This window comes from Lissotriton vulgaris, chromosome 6 (genome assembly GCF_964263255.1).
Source record: "Lissotriton vulgaris chromosome 6, aLisVul1.2, whole genome shotgun sequence".
In the NCBI taxonomy this organism is placed as follows: Eukaryota; Metazoa; Chordata; class Amphibia; order Caudata; family Salamandridae; genus Lissotriton; species Lissotriton vulgaris.
The window spans coordinates 97,058,160-97,072,411 of NC_141694.1; the positions used below are offsets into that span (position 1 = coordinate 97,058,160).

Consider the following 14,252-nt stretch of genomic DNA (forward strand, 5'->3'; position numbering starts at 1 on the left):
AGTCTTTGAAAAGTCCACTTACAGTCTATGCAAGATAGCTGTGTATTTTACCTTCAAATGTTTTTCAGAGAACATGGTAGTAATCAAAGCATATAAGGGCTTAACTCGGTCAGCATAACGTGGCAAGTAAGTTTAAAATGCAGTAACCACAGAATGGGGAAATACTCGAGAACCAAGCCTGGCAAACTTAACGTAAACAGAGGTTTCCTACTTAATCTCAAGGAGGTAACTAATATTACAAAAGAAGTCTCAGTATGTTTTTAATAAGTTTTTTTTCAAAATGTCATAACAAATTACTCAATAAGTCATAGAACCTGCGCACAACGTTGGGTAGTAAAGCCATGACCCAAGTCTAGAGAGCGCAGGGGTATGAATTCTGACCCCCTGGCGCAATGTTCAATGCACCAACACAGATTCGAAATCCAGGTGGACTGCGACCCGTACACTACCAACTAAGCAATACTGTGCAGTAAGTGTATTCTGGAAACAATCCGCCCTACTAGATGAGCTCAGGGAGCTCAAAGCCCTCGTTAGTAAATGAATAACAGACCCAACATAGCACTAAGAAACCCAAGTCCTGTGCATAAAATATGAACGGTAACCACACAGAATAAAAAAGATAACATAACAATGCATCCCATGGCCAGCAAAAATAATATTAAGCCTAAAAGAAAATCAGGAAAATTTTACCAGACCTGCAGACTTAGTGAAATGAAGAATTTGCTGTCAAATTGTGTTATCCGAGGAAAATATTTTATTTCAGAGAGTAGCTTTTTCCTTCATTATCAGATACGAGAGCACCTTTAAATAAGTGGGTACACCATGTCTGCTGTACAAGAAAGCTTTTTTGTTTGACTTAGACGAAAGGTTTGCTCCATGTATAATAAACAAATAGCCCACATATAGGGTACATTGAACCCTTGACTTGCCTCTTAGTTCACTAATAGTAATAATAATAATAATAATACAGATGCTTATAAAGCGCGAACAGCTACCTCAGGTGAGGTGTCCCGGCGCTAGCGAGTCCTACAGCCAAGAGCGAGTAGTCAAGGGGAAGATCAAAATTATTGCATAAAGAGCCAAGTTTTTAGGAGCTTCCTAAAGCTAGCTTCTGTTGTGGCAGATTGGATGACAGGGGGCAAGGTATTCCATAGTTTAGCCGTGCCAACAGAAAAGGACCTGCCTCCAAGTCTAGCTTTCCTCACACGGGGAGTAATTAGTTTGACCAGGGAGTTTGAGCGGAGCTCTCGTTCTTGAAGGTAACGGGGGAGTCGAAGTTTTAAGTAGTTGGGACAAGAGCCTTTTAGTGCTCTAAAAGCCAAGGTAAGCACCTTGAACTTAATTCTGCTGGCCACTGGCAACCAGTGCAGCTCGTGCAGATGCGGAGAGATATGCTGCCTGAAAGGGACCCGTTTTATCAATCTCGCAGCCGCATTCTGCACGATCTGTAGGCGTTGCACCGCATATTTGGGCAGACCAAGAAAAAGGCCATTAGAATAGTCGAGACGTGATGTGATTGTTGCGTGAACAACTGTATGGTCATCAGGATGGGCGCAGGTATGCTTCTCAGTTCATCTTACTTTTAAATATACATAAGAATAGCATGATGTGGTAGTACACTCATTTACAGACATGTTCCTGTTGAAATGAACACAAACTTTCCCACTGACCTGCATTTACTAATAAACATATAACGTACAAACGATAATGTGTTGAACTAAACTTTCAGCAAATATCTATGATTTTCTATCACCAAGTAAAGTATTCTTATTTGTTTTGATCCTATTAAAGTCCATTTCAATCTCAATTTAGAATTACAAAATAAGTGCTTTCATAACTACTGAAATACATTTTGTATTCATTTTGAAATATTTGTGCAGTTAATATATAAGCTATTTAAATGTTGGGACCCCATCCCAACACAAACCTCCAGGATAAAATAAGCAGCCATTTGTAAGAAGACAAACAGGCCTCTGGTCTCTTTTTGAACACAGTAAATGTGACAAGATAAAAACAAGATTTAAAAGTATCTTTATTGTTCATTCACTTTCAGAATGAACAAAACACCTGTTCTTTGCCAGTTAAAGCTCTCTACCAGACCAGGCCAACAGGTGATAAAAATATCTGGCCCTGATAAAATATGACTCGCCATAGCGAGTGGGCAACTAGATTTTTCTAGGCTTGAAAAAGAACATTCCTAACATTGCTAGCAGCTTCCGACCGCACTAGAGCTACTTCTAAGCATTATACGAGATTTTACTAGAAACAATTACAAAGCTTATAAATTGAGTTTCTTAAGATGGATCACACAAGATACTCTCTCTCTCTGTATCAGATAGCTGTTCAGCTATTACCTACCAAAACCTTGCCTGGGAATGATTAACAAGGCAAAGGTGAAGGCCACTACTCTGCACCACTCCCAGAGAGGCCAATGACTGATGCTGGTTGTCACTGCAAACCAGCGAACCTCTGGTGTGAAGCTCCTTTGGTTACAGAGTATTTATGGCATCTGAGCCAATTTTATCTTGTATTGATAAGATAAAACAGTGCTTGCAGACACTAAAGCGACAAAACTAAACAAATATGTGATATCAATTTAAATATAGATTATTTTCTCCTATAACTAAAAACAATATAAACATGTCAGCTTCTATGATGTTATGGCAGTGTTCATAATAAAACCAATAAAATATGCCAGCATATCTAGAAAGCAGACATGATACTAACATTTCTGTGTGTATCTAAAACTTCACACTTTCTACTAAAATAGCCATATTATGGAAATAGGAAAAGCTTATACAGAATTTGTCACAGTGTTCACAACATGCCTGAAACCAGCCATACCAAATATGACCACAAGTGTGTGCGAGAAGGGTAAGGAGGAAACCAGATTCCTGGGTTCCGATGCCCCATGCCTCTAAAAGCCATATTAGCATATGACAGTGTGTAGTAATTTTTCAGATGTTATTCAAGTACTTTCTTTTCATAGAAAGATAAGCGCTGGTCTACGCAATCAATTATTGTGTTGTATGGTGATTAGATACTGAGCTTAAATCATCCCTCACATTACCTATAACTGCTTGCCATCGCTACCCAGAGTCAGATGCAGTTGGCCTAGTTTAAAGAGCAATAGTAGGACAGGCACCAGGACATCAGAGGAAACCAACCAGAGCCCTCACAGCTGAGGCCCAGTAGCCCTTAGGTGCCCACTGGCCCCTCCAAATGGGGTCTGACAAATAGTGGTAAGCAATGCAAGAAATGTATAAGCCAGTTCTAACTTTCAGCAACAGAGTAGGAAGTGTAAACTTCACACCTTCATACCAAATAAGCAATAGGTCAGATTCAAGTTTAGTTAGGGTAGACCTTGGCACTCTGTAGATAAATTGAGGGCAGTCTTGCACGTACTTGGCGAGGGCCCCTGGGGGTGGCACAAATCGTACCACTGCCCTTAGGGACCCTCTTAAATACCTCAGGCCCTAGGTACCAGAGGTTCCATCTGCTAGGGACTTCAAGAGGGTGTTAAAGGTTTTGCCTATTGGGGGAAGAATTTTACAGTTTTTGTGGAAAGAACACTGGTACTGTGTTTCTGGTTGGCAGGGACCCAGTACACTCCAGTCAATGTTGCATAAAAAAATAGGCAAAAGTGTGTGGTGGTGGTTAGGGGGGGTTGGGGGGGTACTGAAACAAAAACCTGGTTTCCTACAAGAGCCCTGGAAGTTCTCAGAGGGTTTTGTGTGTGCCTTCTTGAGGTCTGGGTGGAAGGCAGAAAAGTAACACTTAATGTATCATTTGGTTATGGTGTGCTTATTTTGAGTAACAATTTTACAAAAATGTTTTATCATTTAGTGGAAAGGTTTCTGTTTCCAGATACCAAAAGAACCAAGCTCAAAGAAAAATGGTACAGTCAGCACACAATGGGGTTGACCGTGCGGTATATGTTAATGTGTATAAAAAAGGAGAATTGCTCCTTTTTTAGGTGTCCCCTCACTCACCGGGGTTGCCCCACGGTGACATGCTTCATCATTGGGGCCATCCCAGTCCTCTACGGGCTGGGGCGTGCTACGACTTGCGGAGTTACGTAGGAGCACTTTTAAGGACTATGTGTGGTGCATGTGTTATTGTGGGGAGTGGACTATGTGTTGTAAGATTAAAAATACCTGCCCAGTAGGTTGTCAATAAACTTTATTCTGGCCTCTAGGTGGTAATATTAAAAACGGGGTAGGGAGATAGGCTATCTATCAACTCCTATCGTCGACATGTTTCGTGCATACCCCAAGCACTTCTTCAGGACTACACAGGGACCAGCCCTGTGTTCGCCACTCCTTAACTTTCCAATTAGGATTTACCAGAATTAATTTCTAAATGCAGCAAACTATATTAAGTTCATGCATACAATACCTACGTATTTTGTTTCCAGAAAACACGTGGTTCCTGTAAGATAAAAAACATCTTAAAGAGTCATGGGGTGAATACCCCCAAGAAATTCATCACACATAGTTGGCAAGTAGAAATTTTGGTGATTTCCTGTGATCTAGAAAACGGACTTAATGACCGTGGTTGTATTCATGCACAAAACAGTGACTTATTTCGTGCATAATACCGTGATTCTAAAAACACACCACACTCAGTGACACGCCCAAACATTCATCAGTCACACTCAAACATACATACTTTTTCAAGAGACCTAACTGGGCCTCATGGAGTCGGAGGGGTATCGATATCCTAGCAACTCTAATGAAAGAGAAACGAGGTTTCGTAAGTAACCAAAGGTCCGTTCTGGATGGCAATAGTGGTAACAGCCATGCTCGGGACCCCAATCGCCCCGTTCAAACTTACTTGTGCACCGGATACCGCCCGCATTCAGGCACCTACTTGTGTCCCTCCGGTCCGGATGTTATCGGACTGGGGGACTCGGAGTTCTATATGAAGGAGTGTCCTTGCGCTGATCGCGCTCCACGTGTGGACGCCTTCAGCGTGAACTAGAACGTAAACGCCTACCACGTATAGACCTCGTGGCGGCCATCTTGAGGGTACAAATTACGTATATATATAACGAAAACGTTATAAAAGGTGCTTTAAGGTTACAGAAAAACATACTGGATAATTTAGGGTGATATGCAAACTATGATACCTATTATCAGGCATTAATATGAATTAGTCATTTTTATCATATCTTAAGTCTGCAAAGCGCTGGAAAACAGGGGTGTATAATCGGTATCAACCGTTATGTATGCTTTTTTCAGTATATGGAGTTTGAAACCTGTTGGTTATTCCTCGCTTTTCTGTTAGGTACTTATTGCTGGAGTTCGAGGAGTTGATTAAGTTACCCTTGACCTCACTCACAGGGGGTTTTTTTGAAACAGAAAATTGTTATGTTGCTCCATTGGTCTGTTCCCATTTTTTATAAAAACTAATGACCAATCACACACAAAAGAATGGATATTACGAGATCCTTAGTATTTAACGAAGGGTTAGTTCGATATTCCAATCAGTACAATGTGTAATGAGTTTCACTCTCAATGAGTGGACACTCCTAACAACAGAACTCCTCATGTGAACTGGCCCCAGGGGATGTCGTCGTTGAGTCCCACAATATGTGTACGGAGTCTGAACACCCAACGTTGTTCTTTTTCCAGTAGTTTCTTTTCCATGTCAACATTGGGCTGTTGGGTTTCTAAAACTACCCACTGTAAATCGTTGGGAGTGTGTGCCATTTCCAAAAAATGTGTGGTCATCTTCGTGTTAGAGTGTTTACATCTGAAATTGCTACGATGTTCCACCATTCTCGTGTTGACCTTTCTGGTGGTCATTCCTATGTAATGCAGATTGCATATGCATGTTATCATGTATACGACCCCTGATGTGTTACAGTTTGAGAAATTCTTCAGGTCCCACACAAGGCCTGTGTTACATGTCACCTGTTTTGTAGTTTCAGTAAGGTGGCATACACTACAGTTAGAACATGGGTGATGACCTACTGGTAGCGGATGCAGTCTTCTGATCGGACCTTCCACATTCCTTGGACGTGTATGTACCATCAGGTCTTTTAAGTTTTTTCCTTTTCGGTGGCTGAACATAGGTTGAGTGATGTTCAGACCTCCACTGTTCAATGTTTTCCAGTGTTTTTTTACAATTTTTGTTACCTGTTGTGAGGCTACCGTGTAGGTAGTGATGCAGATGGGTCTCCTCTCAGAAGCTTCTGTTGGCGGTTCCTTTTGTTTCGCTTCCAGCAGTGCCTCCCTGTTATTATTGGATGCTCTTTTCTTTGCTCTTTGAACTATCCTTTTGGGATACTGTCTTTGTTGTAATTTCTCACAAAGCTCCTTTGCTTGTACTTCATAATCACTCTTTTCCGAACAGTTCCTCCTGAGTCGTAGAAACTGTCCAAAGGGCAGATTTTCCCGGAGCTGGCGTGGATGAAAGCTCTCAAAGCTAAGTAAGCAGTTCCTTGATGTAGGCTTAAAGTGCGTTGTGGTGGTTAGTTTGCCTTTTTCAGCCTTAATGTTTAAATCCAGAAAGACCAGTTGTTCACGACTCATGGTAGAGGTGAGCCTTAGGAAAGGATCTCGTAGGTTAAGCCAGTCCAGAAAGGTATTTGCCTCTTGCTCACTCCCATTCCAAATGAGGAAAATGTCATCAATATAACGTCTCCACAACTGGATGTTATTGGAATAGGGATTATCTGCACTCAGGATTTTCTTCTTCTCCAGCCAATGCACATACAGTCCCGCCACACTCGGCGCGAATGTGCTTCCCATGCTCGTTCCATGGGTTTGTTTGTATATTGTTTTTTGGAACAGGAAGAAATTCTCAGTAAGCGCCAGCCGGCAACATTCCAGAACCACATGTCTCGGTGTTTTATAGTCCCATTCATTCTCAAACAGGATGTCCTCCAGAATTTGTAGTGTCTCTCTGTGAGGGAGGCTTGTATATAGGCTCTCCACGTCGAGACCGATTAGAATTTGTGTGGAGGGATCAAACACTAGGTCTTTTATGAGGCACAATACTGATTTTGTATCCTGTAAATAGGTCTCTGTTCTCTGTACTATTGGTCTCAAGAATGCATCTGCAAACTTGGAAAGTGGCTCTAGTATAGACCCGATCCCTGAAGCTGGCGCTTACTGAGAATTTCTTCCTGTTCCAAAAAACAATATACAAACAAACCCATGGAACGAGCATGGGAAGCACATTCGCGCCGAGTGTGGCGGGACTGTATGTGCATTGGCTGGAGAAGAAGAAAATCCTGAGTGCAGATAATCCCTATTCCAATAACATCCAGTTGTGGAGACGTTATATTGATGACGTTTTCCTCATTTGGAATGGGAGTGAGCAAGAGGCAAATACCTTTCTGGACTGGCTTAACCTACGAGATCCTTTCCTAAGGTTCACCTCTACCATGAGTCGTGAACAACTGGTCTTTCTGGATTTAAACATTAAGGCTGAAAAAGGCAAACTAACCACCACAACGCACTTTAAGCCTACATCAAGGAACTGCTTACTTAGCTTTGAGAGCTTTCATCCACGCCAGCTCCGGGAAAATCTGCCCTTTGGACAGTTTCTACGACTCAGGAGGAACTGTTCGGAAAAGAGTGATTATGAAGTACAAGCAAAGGAGCTTTGTGAGAAATTACAACAAAGACAGTATCCCAAAAGGATAGTTCAAAGAGCAAAGAAAAGAGCATCCAATAATAACAGGGAGGCACTGCTGGAAGCGAAACAAAAGGAACCGCCAACAGAAGCTTCTGAGAGGAGACCCATCTGCATCACTACCTACACTGTAGCCTCACAACAGGTAACAAAAATTGTAAAAAAACACTGGAAAACATTGAACAGTGGAGGTCTGAACATCACTCAACCTATGTTCAGCCACCGAAAAGGAAAAAACTTAAAAGACCTGATGGTACATACACGTCCAAGGAATGTGGAAGGTCCGATCAGAAGACTGCATCCGCTACCAGTAGGTCATCACCCATGTTCTAACTGTAGTGTATGCCACCTTACTGAAACTACAAAACAGGTGACATGTAACACAGGCCTTGTGTGGGACCTGAAGAATTTCTCGAACTGTAATACGTCAGGGATCGTGTACATGATCACATGTGTATGCAATCTGCATTACATAGGAATGACCACCAGAAAGGTCAACACGAGAATGGTGGAACATCGTAGCAATTTCAGATGTAAACACTCTAACACGAAGATGACCACACATTTTTTGGAAATGGCACACACTCCCAACGATTTACAGTGGGTAGTTTTAGAAACCCAACAGCCCAATGTTGACATGGAAAAGAAACTACTGGAAAAAGAACAACGTTGGGTGTTCAGACTCCGTACACATATTGTGGGACTCAACGACGACATCCCCTGGGGCCAGTTCACATGAGGAGTTCTGTTAGGAGTGTCCACTCATTGAGAGTGAAACTCATTACACATTGTACTGATTGGAATATCGAACTAACCCTTCGTTAAATACTAAGGATCTCGTAATATCCATTCTTTTGTGTGTGATTGGTCATTAGTTTTTATAAAAAATGGGAACAGACCAATGGAGCAACATAACAATTTTCTGTTTCAAAAAAACCCCCTGTGAGTGAGGTCAAGGGTAACTTAATCAACTCCTCGAACTCCAGCAATAAGTACCTAACAGAAAAGCGAGGAATAACCAACAGGTTTCAAACTCCATATACTGAAAAAAGCATACATAACGGTTGATACCGATTATACACCCCTGTTTTCCAGCGCTTTGCAGACTTAAGATATGATAAAAATGACTAATTCATATTAATGCCTGATAATAGGTATCATAGTTTGCATATCACCCTAAATTATCCAGTATGTTTTTCTGTAACCTTAAAGCACCTTTTATAACGTTTTCGTTATATATATACGTAATTTGTACCCTCAAGATGGCCGCCACGAGGTCTATACGTGGTAGGCGTTTACGTTCTAGTTCACGCTGAAGGCGTCCACACGTGGAGCGCGATCAGCGCAAGGACACTCCTTCATATAGAACTCCGAGTCCCCCAGTCCGATAACATCCGGACCGGAGGGACACAAGTAGGTGCCTGAATGCGGGCGGTATCCGGTGCACAAGTAAGTTTGAACGGGGCGATTGGGGTCCCGAGCATGGCTGTTACCACTATTGCCATCCAGAACGGACCTTTGGTTACTTACGAAACCTCGTTTCTCTTTCATTAGAGTTGCTAGGATATCGATACCCCTCCGACTCCATGAGGCCCAGTTAGGTCTCTTGAAAAAGTATGTATGTTTGAGTGTGACTGATGAATGTTTGGGCGTGTCACTGAGTGTGGTGTGTTTTTAGAATCACGGTATTATGCACGAAATAAGTCACTGTTTTGTGCATGAATACAACCACGGTCATTAAGTCCGTTTTCTAGATCACAGGAAATCACCAAAATTTCTACTTGCCAACTATGTGTGATGAATTTCTTGGGGGTATTCACCCCATGACTCTTTAAGATGTTTTTTATCTTACAGGAACCACGTGTTTTCTGGAAACAAAATACGTAGGTATTGTATGCATGAACTTAATATAGTTTGCTGCATTTAGAAATTAATTCTGGTAAATCCTAATTGGAAAGTTAAGGAGTGGCGAACACAGGGCTGGTCCCTGTGTAGTCCTGAAGAAGTGCTTGGGGTATGCACGAAACATGTCGACGATAGGAGTTGATAGGCTATCCTAAACTCAATGTGTTCAGATGTTCCTATCTCCCTACCCCGTTTTTAATATTACCACCTAGAGGCCAGAATAAAGTTTATTGACAACCTACTGGGCAGGTATTTTTAATCTTACAACACATAGTCCACTCCCCACAATAACACATGCACCACACATAGTCCTTAAAAGTGCTCCTACGTAACTCCGCAAGTCGTAGCACGCCCCAGCCCGTAGAGGACTGGGATGGCCCCAATGATGAAGCATGTCACCGTGGGGCAACCCCGGTGAGTGAGGGGACACCTAAAAAAGGAGCAATTCTCCTTTTTTATACACATTAACATATACCGCACTGTCAACCCCATTGTGTGCTGACTGTACTATTTTTCTTTGAGCTTGGTTCTTTTGGTATCTGGAAACAGAAACCTTTTTGTTTAATTTATGGTCTGGAGGACGAACCTAGCTGACTATCCTCTAACTCCCCCTCCTATATGTTATCATTTAGTGGACCTTTGTTGAATACTCCAGCTAGCGGTCAATAAGAAGGACCTGTGTAGCTCTGAGAGCAAGTAATTCCGGTTTTGGGTGAAGGGGGAGGTGTGAGGAGCATGCCCTGGAGTCACCTTAGTTGGGAGTTGGATACAGGGGTGAGCTGGAGAATCCAGAGACTTCTGAGAAGTACTTTCAGGAGACCTCAAGTAACTGGGTCCCTATTATTTCTGCACTGTGCCATCTGGAAAGTGGTGGGTAACCAGTTGGTTGCGCAATAGTACCTTGAGGATCAAGTTTGCATGGTGAGGACAAGAAACAGTTTGGTATTAAAATCGTAGTAATAATACCCATAGAATAAGGTTGTATGTAGAAAGCATGTACGATGAAGTTTACTTGCAAAATCAGTAACAATTACAGCATTCTGTGTGCATTAGCAATTAACAGAAAACTGTTTCAGAAGGAGCACTGGAAGGTCAGGATTTCCTCTAATGTACCCCACCCCTCGAGGAACCAAACTGTTATGATTAACTAGATGGCACTCTTCACTGCTATCTTAATAATAATACACTGAGTGCTTCTCACAGCAGCACAAATTTTCTGAAAAAACTTCTCTGCTTTCTGATTCTATCCACGCCTTCTCATATTGTATGATGTATAGGTTAAAATAAATGAATTTGTAAAGTGCAGTTGTAATCCTTAGGGATATGCTGTCGGTAGAGGATGGCAAAGGACATTAGAGATCAACGAAGAGAGATTTGGTCAGAGAAGAGTCGGGTCATGATGGTCTGTATAGAAAAGTCACTCACCAAGCGCCTGTACTTGTTCACACTTTCCTGAAGAGAACCCAGCATAAAACTGAAGATCTGCTCCATGTTCTTGGTCAGAGTGTGCTGGATGTCACGTCTGCGCTGCTGTGGGAGCGTCTGGAAGGTAACAACGTCCTCTGCCAATCTCAACAGGATGAACATCACCAGCTCACACTGGGTCTCCTAATGACAAAAGGAAACAACAAAGAGCGCTGAAGAGCAGACCTCAGCCAACTACAGATGCAGACAATCAAAGACTATTTACCAATTCTGTGAAATTGCTGCAATGTATGCAATGGTTCATATTTCAAACAAAACCACATTTTTTAGTGAAATAGATTTAGAATTCGAACTGTTCCATTTTTGGGGAAGCAGTTTACCATGCAGAATGCCTGTGCCATTCATTTCAGCACAAACCAGCAGATGCCTGCATCGGGTGAGGTGCATTTGACATTTAAAGAATATATACATTCTTTAGAGCACTCAAGCTTGTAATCTTGTTTATATACTATGTGAGTTAGATGTAGGTCACATTGCTGGGCAATGCTGACCCATTAGTCATATACCAGTAAAACAGCTAGCTTAAGTCTTAGTCCATTGTCCTGCCCTTGTCAAATTAGTCTAATGCTCTTGTGAACACGAGAACATTGTTTGGAACTTTCACCCAAAGGTCTGCAAGCTAACTCAATCTGGCAAGTAGTAACAAAAGTTGCTTACCATGAGATGCTCCAAGGACATACCTACAAAGACGTCAGAATTCACAATGCCAAGCATTTATTCTTCTATCGTACGAATGTTCAGTCAAACAGAGACAACTGGTACATGCCTTCCTCAGTGTAGCTTCTAAAGTAACTTGCGTATCCAAAACCATAGGGGGAAGGGAACAGTAGTGCGAGGGAAGCTTTAACTTACCTGCAAGTGAGAAGTGTTTTTTGCAGAATATGTTCATATGTGCATTCTGGGATCACTAACAGAATTACTTGGGGCTGAAGTAATGGAAATAAACCTGTGCCACTTTGGCTGCACTCTTAATTATATACAGAGGCTCAATACACTCCTCTTGCTAAACTGAAGCGTTTTCAGTTTCCGCATTGGTAGCAATCTGCTAGCCTAGCAGATTGCTGTAAAAAGACAGCCATGCTTACGAAAACATTGTCTTGCTGCCCCGGAAAACGAGGATTGGAAAAGCCAACAGATCTGGCTTTAATGTGCTAACTCGTGTAAACACTGGTGTGCACAAAAGCACCTACAAGCTTTTGCCAAAGCAGGCAAAGAAAAGTAACAAAGTAAGGACAGAGTGACAAATAGTGTGTCAAATCCACAACAGCAGATGCCAATTGCATGATTTGAGACTTCTTGATGGACCCATATTCCATGTCAGGAACGGAGGCTTTAGATTAGGATTCTCTTTTTATTACTGAAAATTACAGCAGCAAATTATATCACAAAAACAAAACATAGCCACATTTCCCTTGAGGTATTGCCCGGTCATCAGCAACCCCACCACCAATCAGGGCCCACCAGCCCCTATAGGTTTGGTCATCACGGCAGTCCTTCCTCTTTCTTTGCTTTCAATCGAGAGCGCCACCCATGCACGGAATGGCTGTGCTGCTTTTTAAGTTGTTTCGACACCGGGAACAAATGGAGTCCTTGCATCGACGCTTGACAAAGGATAATTTTGTCTCCCACGCCTGACAAAAAACATTACCCGACTACCTGAGAGCAAGCTTTGAGTGACTCCCGTTTGAGGTCTTCAAGCTACTGGGCCGCTCCTAAGCATCTTTGAGTTCACTGGATTCTCCCAAAAGTGATCCCGGTCTACAAGGTCAATCTAAACCAGTGCACTGCATGTATACACGATAAACAACCATTCCAGCACATGAAATACATATTTATCCTGAAATGTCATACCCCTTGTTTAGAAAGTGCATCCAGCTCCTCCAACATTTCCGGCCACTGCTGAGGCCACTCACGTTTGATCATCTCCACCAGAATACGAGCAATTACATCTTTAATGTGGCTTTCCTCTACAAGAATGGATTCTGTTCCCTGAACAAAAGAGAGAAAATGGCTGTAAAATCGAAAGTTGGTGTGATGTACAAATGAGAACATTCAACAAGGGGGACCTTTTAATTTACCGTTCTATAAAATGATCTAAAGCAGTAAGACAGAGAACACACAAAACTGGGCCAGCATTACCATGTGTTCTACCCAAACTTCCTTGCAACATGTTATTTTTATTTTTCTGCAATTCACAATTCTGTCTTACGTAAATCAGAGGCAGGGTTGTGGAATTCCTATAGCCCGACGCCCAGGACATATTGTTTGGGGTCAAGGGCAACAAGTTTTAATGTGTATTTTGTCCTTGGGACAAGTAGGCCCATCGCCCTGTTGCACAAACCCTTTGGCTGCCAGTTTGCAGTACCACTTTAAAGGTCAGGGAAGGGCACTGCCTGCAGTTTAGTTAATATGTGTGTGCATATGTTAATGCTGTTCAAATTTGTATTTATGGTTCATTAATTTAAAGCCTTTATTATTAGGGTGAATGCTCTAAATAAATGTAAATTCTGACTGCACTACTGACAGTGGTTCCAGTACAAAAATGTATACACACGGTTTGAAAGTTGAGCTATATGAGGCTATGAATAATGCTCCCAGAATGCTCTATGATTAGATGCAAATCTTTGCAGAAGCTTGAAACCAAGATTAAGGATTCTTAGCTTTCAATATAAAATGTTCCTAAATGAAAGTAGAGAAAAAAACATTTTGCTAAACTACTGTAAAATTTCAGGTACCTTTTCTTTGCAGCATCATTTAGTAAAATGTGTTGTTGCGTGCTAGTATTTCCCAAAGATATTCATATTGGAAAATCAGAGTAACCAGTATCAATAAGATTATGGAAAACAAAAATAAACAAGCATTGGCAAAGCCAGGAAGTCTTAAATTGCTGGTCAGTGTTTTAGTTTTAGAAATACATAACTTGTTTCGGCATTGTTTTTGTAAAACCTTATTGATGTGAGAGCTGCCGGGCCCTCACCATTACAACAAACATTGCCAAAAGCAAAAATAGTTTTTGGTCTCAAAAAGCACACACTGCCAAATTAGTTATTGGCACTGAACAAAACTATGTTGTGTGCCGATATGCTCCTTGTGAAACAGCAGAATGCTGTCACTCACAGTGAAGCCAGCCAATACACAGAGAGAGAGAGAATTTCAAGAAACCCAAAAGGTCATGGTTAAGGCCAGACAAAATTAGGGGCCCAAATATTAAAGAA

General features: G+C 41.8%; 1 protein-coding gene across 2 annotated transcripts in view; it reads right to left on the reverse strand.

The window, feature by feature from the left end:
- The window catches only part of XPO5 (exportin 5), a 762,403-nt gene that overhangs the window by 702,114 nt on the left and 46,037 nt on the right, over positions 1–14,252 (reverse strand). For both annotated transcript variants that reach the window (XM_086926019.1, XM_086926020.1), the window contains exons 4-5: positions 12,889–13,026; positions 10,978–11,160 (exon numbers count right to left, since the gene is read on the reverse strand). In XM_086926019.1, the coding sequence (XP_086782145.1) occupies positions 10,978–11,160; positions 12,889–13,026 (321 nt within the window). The remainder of the gene's footprint in view (positions 1–10,977; positions 11,161–12,888; positions 13,027–14,252) is intronic.